This window comes from Microtus pennsylvanicus, chromosome 6, assembly GCF_037038515.1.
Source record: "Microtus pennsylvanicus isolate mMicPen1 chromosome 6, mMicPen1.hap1, whole genome shotgun sequence".
NCBI classification, from domain to species: domain Eukaryota; kingdom Metazoa; phylum Chordata; class Mammalia; order Rodentia; family Cricetidae; genus Microtus; species Microtus pennsylvanicus.
Window position 1 is genome coordinate 120164173 of NC_134584.1, and position 24658 is coordinate 120188830.

General features: G+C 54.8%; 1 protein-coding gene and 1 long non-coding RNA gene across 2 annotated transcripts in view; one reads left to right on the forward strand and one right to left on the reverse strand.

Annotated features, from left to right (window-relative positions):
• Positions 1-12286, reverse strand: part of LOC142852993 (uncharacterized) — a 31085-nt gene extending 18799 nt beyond the window's left edge. Inside the window, exon 1 of the long non-coding RNA XR_012911046.1 lies at positions 11975-12286. This is a non-coding gene — a long non-coding RNA (uncharacterized LOC142852993). The remainder of the gene's footprint in view (positions 1-11974) is intronic.
• An 894-nt stretch (positions 12287-13180) lies between these two features.
• On the forward strand, positions 13181-17096 carry Foxf1 (forkhead box F1). The gene is made up of 2 exons (XM_075977477.1): positions 13181-14379; positions 15670-17096. Exons 1-2 carry the CDS (start codon positions 13404-13406, stop codon positions 15828-15830), a joined length of 1137 nt encoding a protein of 378 aa, XP_075833592.1. The 5' UTR covers positions 13181-13403; the 3' UTR covers positions 15831-17096.
• The last annotated feature ends 7562 nt before the right edge of the window (positions 17097-24658 follow it).

Sequence of the window (24658 nt, forward strand, 5' to 3'; positions counted from 1 at the left end):
GCTGGGTAAGCCACCCAAGGCAGCCCAGCATCAGGAGCCTGCAGACCTGGCTAACTCTCACACTGTTGCTGGAATCCCTGTGTACAGTCTTTTCAGGGCTCCCCACTGCAGGCCTAGGGGGCATCTGTCAGGATACCAGCTCCTGCTCCACAGTGGTACAGCAACTCACAGGCAGATGCCAGGCCTGTGGTGGGTACAGGCAATGCCAGAAAGGGCCTGGAAGCTGGCTGCTCCTGCCTGGGTCTCCTTGAAAGCCCAGCCTGTACTTAGCTCTCATGGTAAATAACAGTCCTGGTTTCTGCTAAAAGGATTCATTCCCAGAATGCAGTCATTTCCATCCCCTGCCCACTACAACCCCTATTTTATGGCTAAATATACGCCATAATGAGGCTCTGGCCTGATAGCGTCGTTAAGGAGATATTTGACCTTGGGTTTAATTGCAGGATGGAAGAAATGGCTGGGGCGCACACAAGGGACCCTGCCAGCGCATTCAGGACTCAGCATCTGGTGTCTCTGGCCCAGGAGAAAGTGGAGTCACAAGAAAGCTGTGCCTGAGGCCAGTGATGCTCAGCCAGGACCCATCCTGGAGTTTCCAGACTCGCCACATGAGGGCCACCCTAATCCTGAGGGACTTCAGTCTCTTAGCTCTTCCTTATGCCGGACTCTGGCCTCTCCAAAGTTCCGGTGGACACAGGAGCCACTGCACTCCAAGAGCAAAGGGAAAGGTTAGCCACCTCTTGGGACAGACCAAAATTATTTGAAGCAGAGTGCACCTGCCACGGGTCAGGCCGAGATGGACGCAGGACCTGCCCATTGAGTTAAGATCACAGCCTGGCTGGAAAGTGGGGGCGGAGCTGTAACCTAGCTAACCGAAAGGGAACTCAAGGCCTGCAGCCACACAGGGACTCCCCCCTTCCCGACCCCTTGCTCTGCACCTCTGCAGATTCTTCTCTAGGCTGCTCAGTGTCAGCGTTCCAGAGCCTGTCAAGCGGGTGTCAGTGAGTGCACGGGTTTGAAGAATGTCTTTGAAAGATGGCCGGCTGCCGATAGCTGTGACTTAACGCCCACTTTGTTCTGTTTTGGGGGATTAGGGACCATAAGTATCTGGGGAAGGTCAGGACGCTGCTGTTCCGCCAGTACAACCACACACCTACCTTGCCACCCAAGATCTTTTGATGACCAATTAAGAAAAAGCCAAGCGGAGCAGGGTATCAAAGACCTGTGAGTTCAAGGCCACCCTCATCTACAGAGCAAGTTCCAGTCTAGCTAGGGCCATACTGAGAACCCACCTCAGAAAGCAAAACAACAAGAAAAGGAAAGAAAGGGGAAGAAAGGAGAAAAAGAAAGAAAAGTCCAACGGTGTCACTGGCTCCATGACAGAGGTGGGAACACTGACGGGTCAGCCAGTCCCCTGGAGCTCAGCCCTCAGCCCTGAGGAGGCTGAGCAGAGGAGTGGGGCCAGGTCCGCAAGGGCTCCCCACGAGCGTGTGAACCTACTGGATGCCTAACCTTAGAGTGAGGGTTCCTTCCTTCAGAAACTGAGGCAGGGGAATATCAGTGAGTGTAAGGTCAGCGCTCAGTTCGACTCTAGAGGAAGAACCTGCCTCAAAAGTGAATACATTATTCCCCCTACACACACACACACACACACACACACACACACACACACACACACACCCTGACAGGGTTTGTCTGTGTAACAGCTCTGGCTGCCCTGGAACTTGCTTTGTAGGTCAGCCAAACTAGCCTTGAACTCACAGAGAGCTGCCTGCCTCTGCCTCCCAAGTGCTGGGATTAAAGGCATATATATTTTTAAACCTGACCCTCTCCTTCTGAACCCTCCATTCAAGCAGACGTCATTTGAGTCCCCTCTCTCCTTTGGAAGGTTATCTCCTGAACTCGTTGGGCTCCTTGGTGCTAAACTGGCTGAGCACCCAAGGCCTGCTGAAGTTATGTAGGTGTGTTTTACACATAGGAAGAAGCAAAGGCCCCAAAGGAGAAGATTGTAAAACCCCAAAATTGTCCTGAGGTCCAGCTCTCTAGGTGGGAAGCCAACTGGGCTCCCCCTTCCTGCAGGCATCAGCAGCAGAGATGAAATGAGGCCCTGCCTGTCTTGACTGCACAACACAGCCTCAAAAAGAGCAGAGGAAGTGTCAGATAACCAAAACTGCCCTCCGCTGTCTCGGATAACCAGAACGGCCCGGCCCGGTCCGCTGATCTGGAAAGGGGCTGGGGACACTTTTCCAAAAGCCGGTCAGTCCTCTGTCCTGGTTCTGGTAGACACCCCTTACCTACCTAGCTAAATAAACCACCACCACCCACTGCCCAGAGAAACCCTGAGGCTCCTGTTTTGATTTTTATTTTTTTTTATCCTGAGTTCTCCTTTGATAGAAGAAAATAAGGGGTGGGTAGCCTGCTCCACTGCCACTGGGCTTTTCCATAGGCAGCGCAGAGGTGGGCAGGGGTACAGCTGTCCGTAGGAAAAGTGGGGAAAGATTGTCTCAGGAAGGCGGACCCGGGTAAGCGTTTGGAAAGACCAACTGCTCTGGGGGAGGGAGGCGCCTGGGTGCGGAACAGGAGTCAAATCCCTGGTAAATTCTATTACAAAAGGAAAGGGAAAGTCGGGCAGGGAAGGATTAGCGCCCCTCCCAGGGCCGTTTTAAAGAGCCCTTTCTCCTCTGAAAATCCAGTTGTAGTGCAGCCTTGGACAGCACGGTTTTCCAGTCGGGAGGATTGGAGGGTGCCCGAGTTGGAGTGGGGGTTCCTACAGCAGCATCCCAGGCTGGGGTGGAGTTCCTGCTAAGTCTCCCAACACCAAGCGAGGGCCCTTTCAGCATAGAGTCCCCAGCGGCCCCTGACTCGGATCGTGTGCTGTTTGTAACCCCATCCTTTTTCCATTAACGTAAACACCACTTGAACAAAAATATACAGGGCCACCTACTTCGCCGGGAAGATGGTCCAGCGCCCACCGACCGGCTTCTGTCCGGGAGGCGCTCAGGGACGCCAGGTCCTCCTCGCCCTCCCCCCACCAAGTCACGCACCTCAGGTGGCTTTGAAGCCTAGGATTCCAGCCTCTCCAGTCTCACCCCCACATCAAACACCGGCTGGTCTGGGGGAGTCCGGAGTTGTCAGCTCAAATTCCTGATTAAGCCACTTGCTGATAAAGCTGGACAAGCCGGCTTCTCTCTACCTGCCCGCCGCCATGATGCTCCCTGCCCTGCTGCACAGGCCCTGTTGCCCACCACCACCTTGCAAGGAGCTGTTTGAGTTGGAGCCGCTGGGTCTTCCTTCAGCTGGAGGCCGCAGGGGGAAGGGGTGGGGATAAGGCCAGGCCTTGACCTCAGATAGGCATGGCCCCCTGGACCTTTTGGTGGCATCAGATCAGATGTGTGAAGGGATGAAGATGGTATCTGTAATCCTCAGTAACTGAGCACTGTGGCCATTCGGGGGCTCCCTGGCTTCACTTGGGCCCTGTGATCACGGAACCTGAAAACTGGGTACTGGAAAATAAGTCAGACCCCCACCAGCTTCCAAGGCAGGTCTCCAGAGGCCCAAGCAGGTGGAGTTTGAAGCTGACCTTGCCACCACCGTATGGAGTTAACTAAACCTCTATGTGACAACACCCCTTATTAGCCTGACTGCCCTGGAACCACTGTCCCCCAGTTTAAGGGCACCTCTTAGTTTTTCATAGGCAAAAATCAGATGGAAACACCCCCAATTCACAGTCACCTCGGAGGCAACCTGGGCTGCAGAGTCCAGCACGGAAGTCTTCATCCTGGCTCATTTCTCACCTCCTGGCCTGTACTCAGGGTTGGGCACTCAGACCACAGCCAAAGGGGCAGAAGATGCTGAACTGGGACCGCCCCCTTCCTCAGAAGGTAGCTGGTGTGTGTCCCTGTGCCCTGACTCCCTGGTACCCCTGTTGCCAGAACAGGAGGAAAGAACTGAAACCTATCCCAAGTCAGACGGGCAATGCCCTGCTGGTACGTGTAGAGACGGATGCATTAGGAGAGTGCCTAAGCCAGTTTCCCAGCAGAACGGTCAGATTTGGGGCCCGAGGGTCCTTCCCCAGCTTGCACTCCTCCCTCCCCCGACTGGTGGAGGGAAAATAAACACCGAGTTCACAAAATCAGGACCCGTCATTAGCCCAACCGCAGAAAAAGAGCTCTTCACAGAGCAACAGAAACCAGCCCGGACTGCCAGGGACCCTCCTGCTGCCTTGCCCCAGGGGACTCGGATCCCGCTGCAGCTGGGGCCACCAGGCCAGAAAGGAGCGGACTCAGTCAGCTACTAAGGGTACTTTCTCTGCCTCTTCCAGCATCCAGATCAACGAAGTACCGCCTCGGCCGAAGGCCAGTCAGAGATGGTTTTTTCTTCTCTCCCCCCCCCATTTCCCCAGGGACTACGATGGGGGGGAAAGGTTCCAGACAGACTCACAGAATCGAGGGAGTCTCCGCTGCTTAAAAAGGAGAGAGAAAACTTAGGAGCAGGTAGGAGGCAGCCAAGGGCAGCTCTGCTCTCACCTCCTAGGAAGAGACTTCAATAGCCGAAAACCCGCTAAGCTGGGAGGGAGGGAGGAGAGAGTGCTCGTTCAAGCCCACGATAGAGCCAATTCGATTCCTAATTAGGGTTGGTTTTCATGGTGAATTAAATAGGTCTCGGCCCAATTTGCAGGAAAAATAATGACCCCCTCGTCGGAGGGCAGCGGTGGAAGACTGTCTTCAGTTCTTCACAGAGAGAAGGGAGGCAAGAGGGAAGATGAAAAATGAAGCTGACCTAGGGATATAACGAAGTATTCGAAATATGTTTGGGTTTATATTTTCCCAAAACAGCTAATTGTGAACATCCTCCCATGCCAGGGACAGATTTTTTTTTTACAGGCAATTAATCGAGAGCGCGGGTGTGGGAGCTCCCTGGTGCTGGGGTAGAGACTGAAGTACGAGTGAAGCGGGATGCTCCTTTCCAAAAGAACAGGCACTCGGCTCCGTCAGGAACCAACTGGGAAGGGCTGGGGTACTTCTGAGCTTTGGGAAATTACATTTAAACATGAGAGGATGAGAAGGCTTGGGCGCTCTGTCCTCCTTTTGACTCCTTTTGTTTGGTTTGTCAATTTGCAGGGTAGAAAGTGGCTGGCTAGGCTGGGGATGTGGTGGTGGTTAAATATTGCTGGCTGGGAACAGGGTGAAAGTTGAATGGGTAGCAAAAAATAAAAAATAATAGCCCTAAACGAAGAGAAAGAGAGGAGGTGCAGGAGGAGAAGGAGGGGAGAGACAGAGACCAACAGAAGGGAGGGAGAGAATCATAAATTGCAAGGGTCTAAGGGGTTCTCTGGGCACTGGTGGGTTCCTGCAAAGGCCCTAGAAGAAGAATCTGGTTCATGAGCAACCCCTCCCGGGTCTGTTTATGAAGGGAGTGGGAGCTCTGGCCTCTAAGAAGCAAGCCCGGGTTTTGGCTCAAAAATCCTTGTCTTCCAAGCTCAAACCTCCAGAGCGGCCTCATAAGGACTCTCTTAACTCTTCAGAAACGAAGGTCAGAGGATGAGTCCCCCTACTCAGCAAGACCACTTTAGAACAATTCTGGGGACGCGGCACTGCTCCAGAGGTGGCCAGCCAGTCCCACTCCGCCCCCTCCCTGGCACTTCTCAGAAACGGGGCAGGAGAGCGTGGTGCCGGGAAAAGTTTGCTCCCCGGCTTGCTGGTTCTGCTCTCTTGCCAAATGAGGGAGGAGGAGGGGAAACCAGTGGATGGAGCTGGGGCGGGGAGGGGGGTGCTGGAGGTGCACTTTTGTTAAGAAAGTGGTGGAAAGCTAGAACACTCGCAGCAAGCTTGCCCTACACTCTGGTAGAGTTGGAGACCTTGTGTCTGGCAGCGATGAAGATATCTGTGCAGTTGCGGGTTCCATTCAGAAGGCAAGCTCCTTCAAACAGCTCTCAGAGTACTGGGGCCCTCCTGTTTACCCCTGGGTGAGCTGTGATATCCTGCCAGGGAACGGGGCTCAGAGCTGGCAGGTGCTCAGAGCTTCTCCAGGGTCCAGGCTGTCCTTCAGGAAAGCCCTAAGGGGAAGCCAAGCTAGTTGCTATCAATTACCTAGAAATCACAGCCTCTGAATGGGGAAGGAGCCTGCCCCAAGAGAACACCCCTGACCAGGTGGGAAGCTCCTTCAGCGATTCTGAGGACAACAGACTGAGACCAGGACTAGTTCTGTAGAAGAGGGCTCCCGTGTGGCCTAACTCCCCCTCCCCCCTTCCCATACCTCGCTCCCTTCCCTCAGAAACCAGGCAGGGATCCTTGCCCCTGAGAATCCCTCACCTGTCTCCCCACCTCCAATTCTCTTTCCTACTAGCCCTGTGCCCAGGCTAAGACTCCACAGACTCTGAAGAGTTGCTTCAAGGAGGTGTGTGTGTGGGGGGGGGGGGGGGTTAGCTCTCACCCTTGCCCTGTGAACAGCAAGGCTCCAGGGCTCTCTGCACCTTGGGAAGAACCACCCCACCCAGCAATGACCAGCCGACCTGCTCTCCTTGACCAGACAGAAGAGAGGTGGTAGCCTTATTCTTGCTTGCACAGAGAGGCAAGGCCACTGGCTCTGGGCCACAGAGCAGTGGAACCGAATCGTAACCATAAATCGTTACTACGGGGCCCAAGTGGTTATGTTTATTTGTTCGTCTAACAATCTGACATGGTTTGAGTTTACGCTGTCTTTCCTCCCTGACCCACCAGACTCCCTGAACACCACAGTTCTGATGTTTCTCTTCTTATCCATGGGTCAGCTCAGGGATGTGCACTGACATTATTCTGACGGCAAGATGAGGAAACTGAAGCCACAGGAGGCAGAAGGAAGCGCCTTGACAGGCCTGGAACAGAACGTCTGCCTCTGTGCACAACCGTGGATGCTCACAGCACAGCATTTTCACCAACACACACATGCGCGCGCACACACAGAGAGACGTGTACACCCACGCACAGGAATGTACACACATGCACAGGAGTCTTCGCACACACACATATGCATGGGCGTGTACACCCGCGCGCGAGCACACACAGGCACATTTCTTCTTCCTCCTAGGATCCTATCCGATCTTCCTGAGGTTCTCAGTCAGGCTGGGCTTCAAGCATCTCTATGGACATTTTACTCTTTGCTACTGCTCGAGGTGAGTCCTCCTGAAAGCCTCACCCCCCATCCCTGTCTAGAGCAAGCACCCCCATTCTTTCCAGGTGACTCCACTGACTTCACACTCCTAATTTATTTTGTTCATCACATTCATGGAGATCCTTCTGCCTCAGCCTTCTGGGGTTGCAGGTTCCAGGCATCACCCCCCACACACACACACACCCGCTTAAAACCTCATTTCTTCTCTGATTTCCTTGAAACTGCCACCTCCCCCAGGCCACTAGTTCACTCTTTTACCTGAGTGCCCAAAGCAGGCATGACCACAAGGCCAAATAGAAACAATTCTAACCCGGCTGGGACAAAAAAGGAAAGGAAGGAAAATAAAAAGAAAACAAAATTCATACTGTAGCTGGCAGGGGATATGAGAAAAGGGTGTCACCCCCACTTTCTCAGTCAAGCCTGGGGCTCTGCTGGGTGCTGGCAGGTGAGAGGCAGCTTCTCTCTGCAAAGGCAGTCCCCACCCTTTTCAGTGTCCTCCAATGGGACAGGCTGGTAAGTGTGCACAAATGTGCGGAGGCCACTGGCTGAAGGCAGCTTGGGAGTGAGACCTGCACACCAGCAGGTTCCTGGCAGCAAACAGTTTAAGAAACAAATCTGAGCCTGTTTCCCCGTCCCGACTATTTCAGCAAGAGTACAGCCTTGCTGCTGAACACTCTCTGCTTGGGGTGTTCACGCGGACTGTGTGTGTACTCGGGTGTGCTTGGTCTTTTAGCCTCCCTCTCAAACCTGAACAACATAAAAATAAAGATATCTGGTCCTTGACATTCAATGTGTGTTTTATTGTTGACTTGTTTTGGAAGCTCATTCTCATTTTCCTCCCCCTTTGCCCTCCACCTCAGTTGCCCTAGGGAACCTCAATCCCCACTCCACCCTCACTTCTGTGAGCCCTGATTCTCTGCTCAGACCTGTCCTGAGAAACCCCCGCTCTGGTGTGGTGGTCCATACACACACACACACACACAGACACAGACACACACACACACACACACACACAGAGAGAGAGAGAGAGAGAGAGAGAGAGAGAGAGAGAGAGAGAGAGAGAGCGCAACATTCTATCTTTCTAAGTCCAGATGCTCAAGCAGCTGGGATAAAAACGTTGGAGACACTTGGGGTGCCTCTGTGGAAGCAAAACGCTGCCTAGGAACCAGGCATCATCAGAAGTCAGCCTGCAAGAGGCTGAGTATCTCTGGAACCTTCTCTTTCTTGGAATGATACCATCTGATCATTCAGGAAAGCTCCTGACCATTACCCAGGGAAAAGCTGTGAATTCCGGAGCTGCGATGCCATCAAATATTTCACCGAAGGATGTCATGGAAAATGACGCTTTGGGGTAAAGTGCCAGTGGAGGAAGAAAGCTCAGACCTTAGAACTAACCTTATTTACTTGTTTAGACAGAGTTTTTGTAGCCCAGGCATTAACTCATTGTGTAGCTCAGGATGACCTTGAACTTACAATCCTCGCCTCTACTTCCCAAGTGATGGCACGTACCAAAGCCTGGTTTATCTGGTTCTGGGTATTGAATCCTGGGCAAGGCAAGTGTTTTTTTTTTTATACTACCAATTGAACTATATCCACAGCCTTATTTTTAAAAAAAAACCAAATTATTAACCCGTTTTCAAGGTAGAATGCACAGGGAAGCTATAGGTTCTAGAAGCCGCCGTGGTGGCACTTGGCAGGCCTCAGACACGAAGAGCCTTGAGCTCCTTTTCCTCACCTCCTTCCACCAAGAGCAAGTTCCTTCATGCTTGGCTACCAGAACACCCAACAGAATAGTAAGTATGAGGCGTACCCCAATACCAGCAGCAGCAGCAAGCCTTGTTTCAAAAGCAACACATGGTACCATCTGACAGAAACCACACACAGTACTCTGTACATCCCAGAGCCCCACTTCTGTGGTCTGCAGAGTTACAATACTCTGTCTCCTGGCACACGTTTAGAACACACTCCAGAACATTCCACCTGTAACATCTCACCACTGTGCTCGATGCAGTTATGTCTTGCAAGTTCTTTACAGCCCCTCATCTCACACTCCAGCATTCTCCACACACATCTGGGTGTGATGTCCACATAGTTATTTATTTGGGGCAGCGTCTCGGCTATCCCAGACTGATCCCCAACTTGCTAAATTCAAGGATGACCTTAAACTTCTCCTGCCTGCACAACCTGAGTGTTGGAATTACAGACACTGCTGTCCTGGTTTACCAGTGCCGGGGATGGAATTGAGTGTTTCTGTACACACTTTCGCTGGTCACTCTACCAAGTAAGCCGGTGGATAGATTAAAACGGAGCCCTGCCCAGTTAGAATCTTCAAATACTCTATTACATGTAAAACCATCACACCAGATCGAAGTCCTCCTCCAGTCGTGCGCAGGGCAGAATGGATGGAATTTGTTTGTTTGCCTTTTGCCCCTCTACATTCACCTCCCACTCTCAAGTTTTCAGGGCCGTCCTAGGTGCCTGCTCCACGCGCGCACTTTGCCCACGGGTCAGCCTCTGTAGGCAGGCAGCACTTTGGATCCTGGTGCCCACTGGCGATTTTCCACCCACGTTCCCTCCCGTCGCCACCCCTGCACTTCAGCCAGCGTCCCTCGTGCTCCCTCCTGATGCCCCGGGATGCGCAATCTCTCGTGGGGTCCTGGCCACGCTAATGCGCAGCAGGGCGGCCGGCCGCGCTGTGGGTGGTCGGCGGCGCCCGCGGCCCCACGGCCGAAGCAGGATCTGGTTCCGCGCTCGGGTTTCGCCGGGCGCGCTGTCGGCCGGCGTCTTCACTTAAGCAATTAGCCAATGCAGATACCTGGGGCCCCGAGAGTGGGGGGCGTCCTCCCCGAAACGGGGGCATTTGGGGGGCCAGCGCCAAGCGCGTAGGGTTTTGATTTGAGAAGGGGAGGACGTCTTGTGGATATTCAGCCAAGCGCAAGTATCTTCCTACAAACTCTCGGACCCTGCCTCCCTGGGGACTTTGACGTCGTCCTTTCCCGTAGTCCCAATTCATTGCTGCCGCAACCCTAAGAAATGGGTGCTGCAGTTGGGGCAGCGTAAGGAGGAAACTTGGTACAGTATAAAATGGCCAAGTTAGGAGCATTCAAAGTTGGGAATTCAAGTCCTACACTGGGAATATGGGGAGGAGGCTCCCACAGTCTCTCAGGAAGCATCGCAAGTCTGCTCCTGCAGTCAGACTCAATCCCAGTTACACAAAATGACCAAGGGCTTGGCATGGCCTCCCCCAAGGTCTGTCCAAAAAGGAACCGCTTGTGCGGTTGACACTTTATTTAAAAAAAAAAAAGGAACCACCGGTGTGGTTGACACACTTTGGCGGTAGCTTACTGGGACCCTGAGTACTCCAGCAAGGGGGGGGGGGGCATTGACAGACCCTACCGCTGAACCTCCGACTTCTCTCTTCAAACGAGTGAGATTTAGGAAGAGCAAGGAGTGTCTGAGAACTAACTTTTCTTGGAACTCATAGGCAAGCCCCCCATTGCTATAAATGTTGGTTAACTGTATAAGGGGTCCTTTACATTACAGGACCAGGCTCTCAGCCTGAAAGTAAGTATTGGCATGAGCCTCAGGATGCTGGGACCCCTTTCTTTCCTGCCACGGGGCTGGCGACTGCTATCAGCCCCCACCCTCACAGGCAGCTTGAGGGTTTAGGCCTGAGGACTGAAGGGCAAGTGGGGCAAGACTTCAGTTTCTTCCCTGAAAAAGGAAACTACCTCACCACAAAACCTAAGGTGCCCCCAAAGAGGGGCTCATCTGGGGTAGTTAATGAAGGGAAGGGACAGAGTTGGAGGTCACCTATAGAGTCTGTGCCTGTTTTTGGAGGCTCCCTTGGCCTGTCGACTGAGGCAAGGCTGCTACCATTTTCCTGGAGCACCCTCTGCCCCCCACTCCCAGTGCAAAATGCAGCCTGTGCTGGCTTGGAAGTTGGCCACCTCCCTCAGCTCACCTCTAGCTAAAGGCCAGATATGTAGCACCCTTCCAAACAGTTCAGAGACCGCGCGACTGGTGTTACCAGTGGAGAGCAAAATAGGAAGAAAAGGAAAAGAGGGAAAAGAAAAGGGGGGAGGGGAAAAAAGAAAAAAACTGGGAGTGTGGGAGAGAGTGGTTTGGGTTGGGGTGTGCCCTGGCGTATAGGGCCCATTCTTGTGATAGTGTGGTTATGTGTGGGCGAAGGCACAGTCCAGTAGCATGCAGGCTACACGCGGTGGTGTGCCCTCCCCAGGGTGGGGCCCCTGAACTGTACAGAAGTTCCCTGGGAAAGTTCAGGCCACTCGGTGGATGGTGCTGAGGGACGCTGGCTAGACCGTCTGAGTGAAGCAGAAGCCTTTCTCACAGGGCATCTATGAGGGCGAACATATAACCATATATAAGCGCTCACGTTCCCCTCCGTTCTTTTTCCCTGGTTTGGCCACAGAGTTCCCAAGCCCGTCCTGGAGAAAGTTCCGGGAAGGCGACTTTAGTCTCCTGCGAACCCGGCTCAACCAAAGGAGGCTCCGACAGAGCGGCAACCTAAATCAGCAAGCCCCCAGCCCCTCGCACAGACGCGCCAGGCGCCTAGAAGGCGACAAGGCGCCTTCCACCAAAGTTGAAGGCGTGGGGGTGGGGAGAAGATGGGGAACTAGGAATCCAAAGAAACTTGAGGCCAGCGGGCTTTAAAGGAGACCCGCACACACCTCTCCTTGCAGCTCGCGCCAGGACGCAGCCGCCTGGCTCCTCCGTGCCTCGCACTGACTCGCGAAAACGTCCTTCATCACCCTCCCTGCCAGCGGGACCCGCGTGCGCGTCTGTGCTGCGGGAGACCCGCACTCACCTGGTTTCGGGCGCGCAGAGTCCAGCCGGGTCTCGCGCGCGCCGTGCTGCATCCCGCACCAACTTCCCACGGCCGCGACCCCGCAGTCAGGGCCGCTCCCTGCCGTGCTCCCCGCCAGCGCCGCCCGCTTTCCGAAACCCGGCCTGGCGCGTAGTGTTGGAGGCCCCGCGGCGGCGGCAGGCCGAGCCCATAGGGGCATCAGGCCAACTCCCCCCGCGCCCGCAGGCTTCTCTACTCTTATTATTAAAGGATCCCCCGGAACGTGTTTACGTTGAGCCTTGTAAACTTCCTGCCCCGGACTTTGCCATCTCTCAGGAAATCAGAACCTGCGCTTGTAAAAGGGGACTCGGGGCCGCGGGGCCAACTGAGCGGATTTCAGAGTTGAGCGTGGGGGAGGGGGTCCGAGGAGACTTTGCTGTGTGCCGTTCTGATCTGAGAGTGGCATGTGTGTGTGAATGAAGGCAATGGCAATAGCAGCTCCCGTGGGACCCTGGGGTACGTGAGAGAGGCGCGCACTGGGTACAAGTTTGTACGTCTGAGTTGGTGATTTGAGGATTCGCTTGGGGCATCACTGCGTGTGCGCTCCGGGCGCGCGTTAATGCACGCGTGTGTGCGCTTTATGAATGAGTGAACCGGCCGTCCCGCTAGGGAACCTGTGCGGTTCGTGGCGCTGCAGGAACTAAAGCCACTCGCCGGGTCCTGCTTGCAGCGCCGGAGACAAAGCGCCCGCGAAGCGGCCTGCGGTTTCGTTTTCCGCCCGCGCTCGGCCGGGGCAGTGGCTGCAGCCCGGCTGGGCGAGTCCGAGGACCGCCGGGCGCCGGCGCAGCGCTTCCCGGGGCGGGGAGTGAGGGGAGGCGGTCCCTCTCGGGAACTTACGCCGTCCTGCCTCGAGGGCCGGGAACCCAGTCGCTTGCTCTGCCCGCGCAGGTCACGACCCAGGCCTCCGCCACCGCCGCAGCCCAGTGTGCTGGAAAGACCGGGGCCCCGGGATCGTGTCCAGCCCAGTCGTCCGGGCCTAGGAGGCGGGGGCCGGCGCACCGGGTCCAGGTCGGCAGAGGCGGGGCGGGCTGCTGAGCCCGGGTAGGGCGGGGGCCGAGGGGGTGCGCGGGGAGGGACCTTGGGGACTCGCGCCCGCTGAGTAGCAGCGGGGGATCGGACGCTGCAGGCTGCGGGGGCGCAAAGGCGTGCAACCGGGGGGGGGGCGGTGCCGGGCCCCCTAACGCGCGTGGCCTCCCGCAGGGAGGAGGAGGAGAATCGCGCGCCTGGGGAGGGCGGGCGCGCGGGGGAGGCGCGCTCGGGAGCCGCAGTGACGGCAGAGGTGCAGCCGCCCCGCGCAGCCCCCTCCCCTCCCTCCCCTCCTGCTCCTCCTCCTCCTCCCGGCTCGGCTGCGCAGAGCAGCGGCGGCAGCGGCGGCGGCAGCAGCCACCCGATGTCCGCGCCCGACAAGCAGCAGCCGCCGCACGGCGGTGGCACAGGAGGAGGCGGCGGTGCGGGCAGCCAGGCCATGGACCCCGCGGCGGCGGGCCCCACCAAGGCCAAGAAGACTAACGCCGGCGTGCGGCGGCCGGAGAAGCCGCCCTACTCGTACATCGCACTCATCGTCATGGCCATCCAGAGCTCGCCCAGCAAGCGCCTGACGCTCAGCGAGATCTATCAGTTCCTGCAGGCGCGCTTCCCCTTCTTCCGCGGCGCCTACCAGGGCTGGAAGAACTCCGTGCGCCACAACCTGTCGCTCAACGAGTGCTTCATCAAGCTGCCCAAGGGCCTCGGGCGGCCCGGCAAGGGCCACTACTGGACCATCGACCCGGCCAGCGAGTTCATGTTCGAGGAGGGTTCGTTCCGCCGGCGGCCGCGCGGCTTCCGAAGGAAATGCCAGGCGCTCAAGCCAGTATACAGTATGGTGAACGGGCTGGGCTTCAACCACCTCCCCGATACCTACGGCTTCCAGGGCTCCGGAGGCCTCTCATGCGCGCCCAACAGCCTGGCGTTGGAGGGCGGCTTGGGCATGATGAATGGCCACTTGGCGGGCAACGTGGACGGCATGGCTTTGCCCAGCCACTCGGTGCCACACCTGCCTTCAAACGGCGGCCACTCGTACATGGGCGGCTGCGGTGGTTCTGCGGCCGGAGAATACCCGCACCACGACAGCTCGGTGCCTGCTTCCCCGCTGCTGCCGGCCGGTGCTGGCGGGGTCATGGAGCCGCACGCCGTCTACTCTAGCTCCGCAGCAGCCTGGCCGCCCTCGGCCTCGGCAGCTCTCAACAGCGGGGCCTCCTACATCAAGCAACAGCCTCTGTCCCCTTGTAACCCAGCGGCCAACCCCCTGTCTGGCAGCCTCTCCACACACTCCCTGGACCAGCCGTACCTGCACCAAAACAGTCACAACGGGCCAGCGGAACTGCAAGGTGAGTGCAGGGGTCCCAGACCCCTGACAGCCTGTTAACCAGTCCTGCTTGCAGAGGCGTTACCCCCAACCCTGAGGGGAAGCAGCAACCCACCGGGGGTGTCTTTGAGTACCATTCCTCTTTGAGGAATGTGTGCGGTTTGATGCCCTCCCGGTTTAGGCTGGTTCAGTTTCTGTTCTGACTTCTCTTTGCTGGCTGCCCCATGCCAGATCAGGTAGGCCCCTGTCTTATCCAAAAGATTCAGAACCGAGCATTCTGAGTCCATTGGGGCATGCGGGTTTCTTCATATCTAGCAAAGGCTCTGTATCTAATCAGCGGCCTAACTTGGCCAGTAGGCCCACCTTTCTGATAGTCCCCAAGCAAGGAGTCTGTTTTAGGCAAGAGCTGAGTTAGGCCCAAAGCAAGAGTTAGGCCCAAAGCCGCCTGGGCCCAACACTGAGAGAGGCTCAGCCCAGGCTCTTCAGGAAACCTGGCCTGCTGCTCCAGGGGCATTTTGTACTGACAGAAGCTAGCCCGTGTGGTGATGGGGCCTGGAGTTGGGGGTCTGAGTTATAGACCCCAAAGCTTTTTGTCTTTCGGGATCCAGATTTCAAGGTCCTTCAGTGCCCACCCCAAACTCACCCCACTGAGAAAGAAAAGAGGCAACAGCTCACTTTACTCTTAGCCCTTCCTGGGTAGCTTTCTTCTTACCGCACCTTGTTCTGGAAGGGGAAATGGGTAGAGAGGTATTCACAAATTAGCGGTCAGAACCCCTGGGAAGCAGAACACTAGGCTAGACCTAGTGGGTCACCTCTGACCCCCGATTTATGCCAAGTTAAAATCCTCTACCCATCCTGGGCACCCTGCCTGTCCTTCAGGGGGACCATTCTGGATTGAAGCTCTGAAGTTTGTTGACCCCACGTTGGGCCTCTGACTTCACCAGAGTGGGAGTTGACAGCTGCAGAAATCTCAGTCTCCCAGGTTCTGGGGCATGAGGAGCTATAGCTACTTTCTCTGTCTTCCTTTGCGCCTTCCTCTTCTGCTTAAAGAAGCCCTCTGGCAGGCCCTGTGTCCAGGCTGGAGAGGCCCCAGGCATTGGAGCTACCCAAGCAGGACTTCTAGCCAGTGTTCTGGTAGGGGATGCACTAGGAGGGGCCAGTCCCCTTCCCCAGTTCCTTCCACACTTGAGTGGGGGGTGAGGTTGTGCCAGAAAATGCTAGGGCCAGGTTGGAGGGGTGCCTAGTCATCAGGGCTTCTTGGCTCAGAAACTGATGTTTTGCTCCCCACTCTTGCTGTGCCCTCACCCGACAGGCATCCCTCGGTATCACTCACAGTCACCCAGCATGTGTGACCGAAAGGAGTTTGTCTTCTCTTTCAACGCCATGGCGTCTTCCTCTATGCACTCTACTGGTGGAGGATCCTATTACCATCAGCAGGTCACCTACCAAGATATCAAACCGTGTGTGATGTGAAGCCGAGGCCGAGGCCACGGGCCCTCCAGCCCAGTCTGGCCGGCCCAGGGACCAGGAGCCCACCCCTACAAACTGCTTTACTCTGGAGGTATAACCGTCAGCAAGAAAAAGGGACCTGTCCCCTTCCCTAACGGATTATTTGGAAAGAAACCCCAACACAAACCTGGCACTGTGGTCGGAGATGCCACCCCCGCTGCTCCCTCATTAATTTCTAAAAAAAAAAAAACCGTGGCCGTGGGACGCCAGATCGACTGCAACTGACAGTAAAATAGATACTTGTTTTCAACCCCATTGAAAGCAGCCACGAAGGTGCTGTGTGTGTGTGGGGGGGAAGCAGCTAGCTACAAGGAAAGAATTCTGCCGAGGTCTCTCCACCCCTCCCACACCAAGGGACAGTTTTTAGAAGCACGAACACGTGAGACCAGTCATTATCAAATACTTTTATTTTTGATTGAGTATTTATCTTTTAATTTTTAACTTTTTGAAAGAATGTCTTGAAATGCACAGTTTCTCCCCCCTTCAGCCATCTTTTTTCCCCCTTCTGGGGAGGAGGAAAGGATCAGGCGGGCATCTCCCTCTCCTGACCTGGGGTCTCCTCCAGCAATCACAGGTGGATCTTCGTGGATACGACTCGGATACCTGGAGCCTCTGTCTGTCTTTTAAAAAAGAAAAGCGGCTGAGGAGCTGCCCCAGCCTCTGGCCCTTTCCGTTTTCTTCTTCCTCCAGCGTGTGTCTTTCACTTTGATTTGGAGTTGCATTGTGACTTCTTCAGTAGGTGTTTTTCTGTCTTCCAGTCTCTACTGTAACTCGAAAAGGAAACGAACACGGAAAGCTGCAGGGACACGGAGGCTCGATCAGGTGGTGTAGTTCAGGCTCCCTGACACCGGAGACAGGCTCAGCCTGTTATTTATTCTGCTTTCTTTTCCTAATCAAAACACCACGTAGCTCTGCCCTCCCAGTATTAATGGTGTGACTTGGTTGGCAATATTTGCCGTGTAGAGTTGTTGTTTTTTTTTATTTGATACCCATTGTAAATTTGAAACAAAGACCAATCTGTGTAAAAACAAATCCCCATATGTTTTATATAAATATATATAAAATGAAGGACTGTCCCCCTTTTTAGTATTTCGGCCGCAGAGGTGCGCCGTCTACAACACATATTTTAAACCTCCTTCTGCACTGTATAAAAGGATAATCCGAGGGTATGCTTTTGTGTATTTTTTTTTCCTACAAAAAGAACAAAAATAAAAATGTATAACATTTGTACATGGCCTCTAAAACTCTTGTCGCTAGAAAAACTCTAATGGCTACTTTGTTGGGGGTAATAGACATTGCCTATCCCTGGAGCTGGACGAAACAAAACTTTAAGTCTAGGTGAATCTCACCCCCACCCCCATCTTCCTCTCTTTTTCACTCTTCATTTCAGTAAAATCTGGGTAGGGGTAACTTTTTTTTCCTCCCTCTAATTTTTGAAGGTGAGCTTTCTGTCCCCCTAAATGTCATTTCTTGGTTTTAAGAAATAGTCAAACATTTAAAGAAAAACTGTAGTATTTTCATCCCTGAGGGAAAGTCGGTGGGTGCAGAAGCACACGGTTTTTATATGTATTTCTGTATATTTTTTTCCTTCTACCCTGAACCCAGTGTGCCGTTTTCTCCGGGCATGAGCCTTGCTTGGCCTGTCTTGCATTCTGTTGTAGATAATGAAGTAACTTCAAAGTTTTGTTTGTTTATTTTGTCTGTTTTTCAATTGCCTGATGTCTTCCCCGGTGGACTCTGTAAAACCCAGCCAGGAAGGTTCCGCCGTGGGTGCCCCGACCGCATCCATGTTCCCGCCACTAACATATTTCCCTTCTAAATCGTATTTTAACCCCCTCTTCTGGAGACAAGGAACAGCTAAACCCTGGGCTCCCCTGACCACCATCTCCATCACCAACCGCCCACCTAGGAAAACAAACACAATAAGCTGCATTGTTGGTACCATGGTCCTGACCCACCGCAGTGTCTGTGCACCGTGGGGTCGCGATTCAGAACCTGCTTCTTCTCAGATTTGACATTCTGGACGGGAGGGTAATTTCTCCGGTGCTCTGTTACATCAAAATTATCAATAAACTCGTCCGGGCAATTAATGTCCCAAACTAACAGCTGTCTATAAAACCCAGATAAAGAGGACAGGAAAAGGCCAGAGCAGCGGCGTCTGCAGCATCAGGCGGGGGCTGCGGCCTCCCTGCTCTCAGGGCCCTGCGGCCTGGAGCAGGTTCGAAGCCAGGGGGGAGGATCTGACCTTCTCTCGGGCGGTAAAGCAGGTCCAGGGAAAGCCCTCGGGGGCCCTAGAGCCGGGGCACCTTCCCAGCTCTGATTGAGTCCTTGAGGAAACTGAGGACAAGGGAAGCACGGAGGCGGCCCCCTGGTGCAGTGACTTCTGCGCCCAGGATCCCTGTGCCGGCGGCGGCGGTGAACCCCAGCTTCCGGCTCATCACCAGACTCCTGTGTGGTGGGTTTCGTGGGATTTCCCAGCTCCCACATATCAGGCCAAGCTGGGAAGGCACCCAGAGTCGCTCCTGCAGAACTGGTCAGGGCCGGGGGAATTGGAGCCCTGCTTTTGCCTGATCTGCCGCCCGAGGGTGAGAGGGAAAGTCCGGCTTTCCCCAGAGGAGGGCGGCTCCAGGCAAGCTGAGCTGGGCCGGATTCGGTCGGCAAGAACGCCTAGCCTCGGCCCGCCCGAGGTTTCCCGCCGCCGCTTTGATGGCGCCAGGCTTTTTCCCGGGCTCATTGGCTTAAGTTCGCACAGGGTGGGAAGGGCCCACCACCGCGTCCACGAAAGCACTCGGACACGTGCAAGTCACGGTCTTAAATTAGCACAGGGCCTCTGAGTGGCACGGAATACTGCGTGCGTGCTCACTTGCCTATCGTCAACGCAGTCTGTGCCCTGCTGTTCGTTATCTCCAAGCACCATAGCAGAGTGGTCCAGAGGCCCTGAGTGTGTGTAAGGCCTAAGGCTGAAGGCCCCGGCCCGGCCCTGGCCCCGGAGAGGGACAAACAGCGGGGAGGCACAAAGCTCGGCCCTGTAGGTGAATCACAGGGTCCCCTCCATAACCTCCTCCTCTTGCAGACCTAGGTGCACGGCCTCCTAGGCCTTGACTCTAGGTCCCACAGACCTTAGTCAGGAGGAACTTCCCTGGGTCACTGACCCTGAACCCAGACCCAAGGTGACCTCAGCACTCAGAGGCTAGAGAACAACAGGGTGTGAGCCGTGATGTGCAGGTGCTGTCTCTTGTCCTTTCTCTTTGGGAGTGAAGGGTCCAGGACAGGGAAGGGTTGGTGCTGCACCAAAACCTTACTCCGTGCCTGACAGACACCATCAGTGACTGTATTCCTAGGAGGGAGTAGAAATACCGACCAACCGGAGTACTTGTCCTGGGGCCATCTGGAAGTGTGCAGACCAAGCCACCTCTCTTTTGCTTTCCTCCTCTCTGACAATGTCCCAGTAAGATGGGGCAGTGACGTGCTGGGTGGAAAGGGACATAATGCCCTCACACCCAGAAGGAAGAGTGGTGGCCTTCAGACCCCTGGTGTTTCTCACCATAAGGATGGTGTGTGTGTGTGTGTGTGTGTGTGTGTGTGTGTGTGTGTGTGTAGAACCCGCCCACACTTTCCAGGAGCCGCCTCTTGCGTGCTTATAGCTCCGCCGTAGGTTTGGGCCTGAGACTCCCCCACACACTACCAGAATAGTCTGAAGGTCTCAGGTGGGGAGATGAAAGGGTCGCGTCACTTCTTCTGGTGGCTCTGAGCGACCCACCACATCGGGCTTTTCTGGAAGAGGGAGGACAGGGTTCCTGGTAAGGGCTGAAGTGTGTGCTCCTCCTCAGAGCCCTCAGCCCCAGCCAGCCCTGGTGAGGTGGTTTGGTCTGGCCTCTGCTGCCCTCTCCTGCCCGCCCTGGCTCCAGTGGCAGTTTGGGAAAACTAGGTGTCCTGGGAAAACAGGCGACATTCAGGAGACTCTGACATCCTGACAGCCCTCCCCTCAGTCCATCCTCACAACACCCTTTAAGTGACTTTCACGCCCCTGCCCCTCTTCCCCCCCCCCTAGGTATGGAAGCCCAACTCAAGAAAGGCCACACAAGTGCTGGTGTAAAATAGGAGGATGTGGGGTTGAGGCTCAGACCCTGGACTTTCTGCCGCCCAAAGCTGATGACCTGTTTTCTTGGATAACCCATCGTCAGTGGAGAGGGGGATGTTGAAGGGGGGTTCCTGACCCAACCCAGGCTGGCCTTCATGCTATACACAAGGGCTACCAGACCCTGCCCAGCGTTTCCACTGAGCCCAGGAAGGCCACAGACTCTCAGTGTCCTGTCAGACTGGAGACTCTCACGTCCCTCCTGGAGTTGCAGACCCGGCCTTTCCAGCTTTCACGATGGCTCCCTGCCTGCCCCCCTTTCTTCCTTCAACCTCTTGGTACAGTGGAAATAAACATCAAGCAAAAGTTGACACAAGACCAGAGACTGTGGGCGGCAGTCGGGTGCGGCTGCCTGATTCTGTTTCTCTGGGTAAGGAGAGGAAGGGCCTTTTTTCCTGCAAGCCCAGGTGGGGCCCTGCCAGTCACTGGATGGAGTTTGGGCTATTGTAAAGATGGACACATGGATCATGGACCTTTAATCGTGAGCTTCCCCCTCCCCCGCGCCTGCATTTCTTCACTTCGTCGTCCTTCTCCCCTGCTCCGAGTACCCCACTCAGTGTTTCCGCTAGGATGCTATCTACCCTAGATCTCTACTTCCACCCTCATAACATTTTCTGATGAGCTTTGAGGGCCCAGAGAGGAATACAGTCCGCGAGAAACAGCAGGCTGGGTAAAGAGTGAGCCCAGCTGTTCAACCACCCAGAGTGCCCTCAAGGGCCACACTGAGCTGCCATGAAAACTTGCCCTTAGACTTGTTCCCAGTAGACAGGTCAGCACAGCACAGCCATTACCATAGTCCACAGTCACCCGGCTGACCGTAAGAAAGAAGGCCACTTTGCAGAGAGCATGATGGGAAGATGAGGTTACCAAGGTGGGACTGCACACCTGTTCTATTCAGAACAGGTGTGCTGGGTCCTGCAGCGCTTTCTACTATAAGGAAGGCTCATTTGACTCCCCTGAAGGGATGTCACTGGGCCTGGCCCACCCAAGGGACAATTGGGTGGGGTAGTCTGAACAGAGCTGAAAGCTAGCCCCACTGAGCCCAACCATAGCGCCTGACCAATCCTTTTGGTGGGCCCTCCCTGACCCAGCCCATATTACTCCGGCACAGTTCTAGTGTTCAGTGCCCTCATGGTGACACAGCAGTGGTCTGGGGAAGGATCACGTGCTAAGCCTCTCTGAGCATCTTATTAAAACTAGTGACATCACGCCAGGGAGGTAGGGACCCCATGTTCCCCGACTCTCCCGGTCATGGCCACGTGGAAGAATGCCAGGTTCTTAGCTGTCCCTGAAAAAAAGGACCAGCTATCTGTCTTTGGGAATTTGTCCCGAAAGCAAGTTCTAGATAGGCACACGATGTCTCTGGGTTTCTGTGTGACAGGGGCCTGGCAGGAATGAGCTCTCACCGGACCCTCAGCATCAGCCCCCGTCGTCAGGCTGGGTCGGAGAGCTAGGCCTGTGTGAAGAAGGAAGAGGACCATAGGGGTAAACCCCAGAGGGCAGGGCAGCAAGGGGGGGCAGCAGGCTGTACTTCACCTTGACGCCAGTACAGGGAGACAGCTCAGGGTTAGGGACCCTTTGAAAAGAAGAGGGAATCCCTGAAGGCACCAGAAGCACCCGCCCTGGGATTTTGCCCCTGCTTATTTCTCACGAGGAGATGGCGCCACCTGCTGTTCATTTCTCACAGTTCATGTTAGAACTACAGAAAAACAGATTTCACCAGGCAACAAGCATCCAGGTCCGGATGAGTGGACCCTAGTCCAGACCCTTAGACCTCAGTTTAGGGGAGATGGGTTGTTCTCGTTGAGAGCTGAACTAATTATCCTTTCCTAGTTACACAAACAATAGGGCTTTAGGAAATGGACTTCAGAAAAGCGGAAGGTAAAGTCACTTCTAGCCCCATCCCAGGCAGCTTTGGGGCCTCTGAACACATTCCCTGTACACCAAGACCGTGTGGCCCCCAGAAAGCAGATAATGGACGTGCTGGTTTGGAGCTCCCAGCCCCCAGGGTGTGGTTCCAGTCCTGCCTCTGCCTCGTCCTAACTTTGCTTGCTTCCCTCCTGTGATGTGTGGGGAAATCCGCCGCAAGTCTCAAGAGTTAACTCTGGCCGGGCGGTGGTGGCGCACGTCTTTAATCCCAGCACTCGGGAGGTAGAAGCAGGTGGATCTTTGTGAGTTCGAGGCCAGCCTGGCCTACGAGAGCTAGTTCCAGGACAGGCTCCAAAGCTACAGAGAAACCCTGTCTCAAAAAACAAAAAAAGTTAACTCTGAAGAACCCAGGCACAGAGAGGGTGAGCCCTGCCTGAGGTAACATAGCTAGGACAACACACTGCACACACAATCCCCCACCACACACACACACAAGGTGGTGTGAGACTCTGACTCAGAATTCTTCAGCCACTCAATGTTCTCTGTGTTCTGACAAGTTGCCGTGGCTTCCAGTTGGCCTGCAGGCCCAGCTTGTGGTCAGGAGATGAGCAGGTCAGGGTTCCCCTGGGAACAGCCTTTTTCCATTCCACAGGGCCAGGATCCAGGGCTCCAGCCAGTTCTGGCCTGAGACCCTGATCCGGAAAGCTGCTCCTACCGGTGGGATTGTCCGACCTGCAGGTGGGAGCAATGTTGGAGTTACCCACAGCTCAGCGCCTCAAGACCGGTGCTTAGCGCTTCCAACCACCAATGTACGGTGCATCCACACCACACAGGCGCTTGTCAGCTCCTATTGCAACTGCCGTGATTTATGGCCCTGGAAAATAAAGGGCTCCATTCACAGGAGGCGGCCCTGCCTCTGTGAGGAAAAGAGCGCAGCTCCTCACTTAAGTCTGCTTGTCTGCACATCTCTGCGGTTCCCAGTAAAAGCCTTGGGTGACCCAGAAGATGGATGGAAGGATCCAGGATCCTTGGGACCTGCAGTGTTGCCCATAGGAGCACCAGAGCACCAGAGAGGCAGGGGCCACAATCTAGAGGTGAGAAGACTGAAGGATGCAGGATGGACCCAGCACGGTGGGTGACCCTGACACCCATGCCACAGACCCCAAGTCCATTTATCCTCTGCTGTGGAAAGAGCGAGGTCACCTCACAGGGGAGGGCTGATTTTCTCTCCTGACAAATGGCCCCGACTTGAGCCAACTCACTGGGGGTAAAGAGCAACTTGCCTGCGCTCCTGGAACCTCAGCTGGCTGAGGAACCCGTATCTGCAATGATGATCATGATGGTTATGGTAAACCCTCTATCTACTCTTAATTGCTGCTCTTCAGAGGAAGTATTGGTCTATACTTTAACATATGTGTCTATCATTATCTGTGACAATAAGTGAAACTGCGTGATTGGTTACTGAGGAAGCAAACACCTGCCCCAAGTTTAGTGGTTCAGAACATTAAAGTCACCTCACTCATGAAGTTACAGGGATGCTTCAGTGGGACCCCCTCCCCCAGCCTGGGATCCCTTCCAAAATGGCACACCATCCAAACAGTGCTGGGGTGTGTGGTCCTCTCCACAGGGCAGCCCAGCATCACCACTGCGTGGAGCTGGTCCTCAGGTGACTAGTCAAACGTGGTGTGACTTTAGCCGGTTTTTGGGGAAGGCTTCTGGTGGGGAGAGCTGAGGCACTTCCTGGGAAGATGCACCAAGCTCCCTGGGCACTTCCAGTCCTTGGGAGAATAGAAGAGAACTCTCCTCTATCCCCCAACTGCAGGAAAAGGGAGTTCAGAGTTTAAGAAAGGCCAAGGGGATAGACTAAAGAGTGCTGAGGACCACGGACTGGGTGTCACCTGCATGTCAGCCCTTATACATGGGTCCTATCAAAGATCTGCTTTTCAGAAAGGCTCTGATATTTTGAAATTTGAAGCTGAGTGTGGTGGGAGACAGAGGCAGGTAGATCTCTGAGTTTGAGGTTAGCCTGGTCTATATAGCAGTTCTAGGCCAGTCAGTGCTATGCAGAGAACCTGTCTCAAAACAAAACAAAACCAGAGCCAGGGGCAGTGACACGCCTTTAATCCCAGCATCCTGGAAGCAGAGGAAGATGGATCTCATGAGTTTGAGGCCTAAACTTAGGGAATGTACCCACCAGACTGGCCTGTGGGCAAGTTTCTGGTGCATTTTGATTGATGACTGATGAGGGGGGGGGTACTGTAGGCAGTGCCAGCCTAGATTGCTCGTTCTGGGTTCTACAAGCAGGTTTAGCAACCATGAGGGTAAGCCAGTGAGCAATCCTCCCCCATGGTTTCTGCACCAGCTCCTGAATTCCTTTGATGACAGACTATGACATGGAAGTGAGGTGAAATGCCCGAGCTGCTTTTGGCTATGGTGCCTTATTACAGCACAGAACCCCGAACTAAGATGACCCCTAGGCTCAGCTACCTCTTCTCTGGCATTCTATCCTTCAAGCCACCATCTCACTCCTCAAGATGATGACCATGACTGCTCTGGCCTCTCCTCTTGGGGCATCCTGGCTTCTGTATTAAGTGTGGCTTCACTATGCCTACAGGACAGCAGGGGATGCCACCAGCATCACCTGGAAATTTGGACCTCGTAACCTCAAACCTCATCTCCAAGGCAGGGCCTAGAATCACCTAGAAACCAGCACTGAGAGGTCTGTCACTGCCTTTTGGCTCCTCTGCCAGCCTCCATCCCGTTCCCACGTGTGTGCATGTGGAGC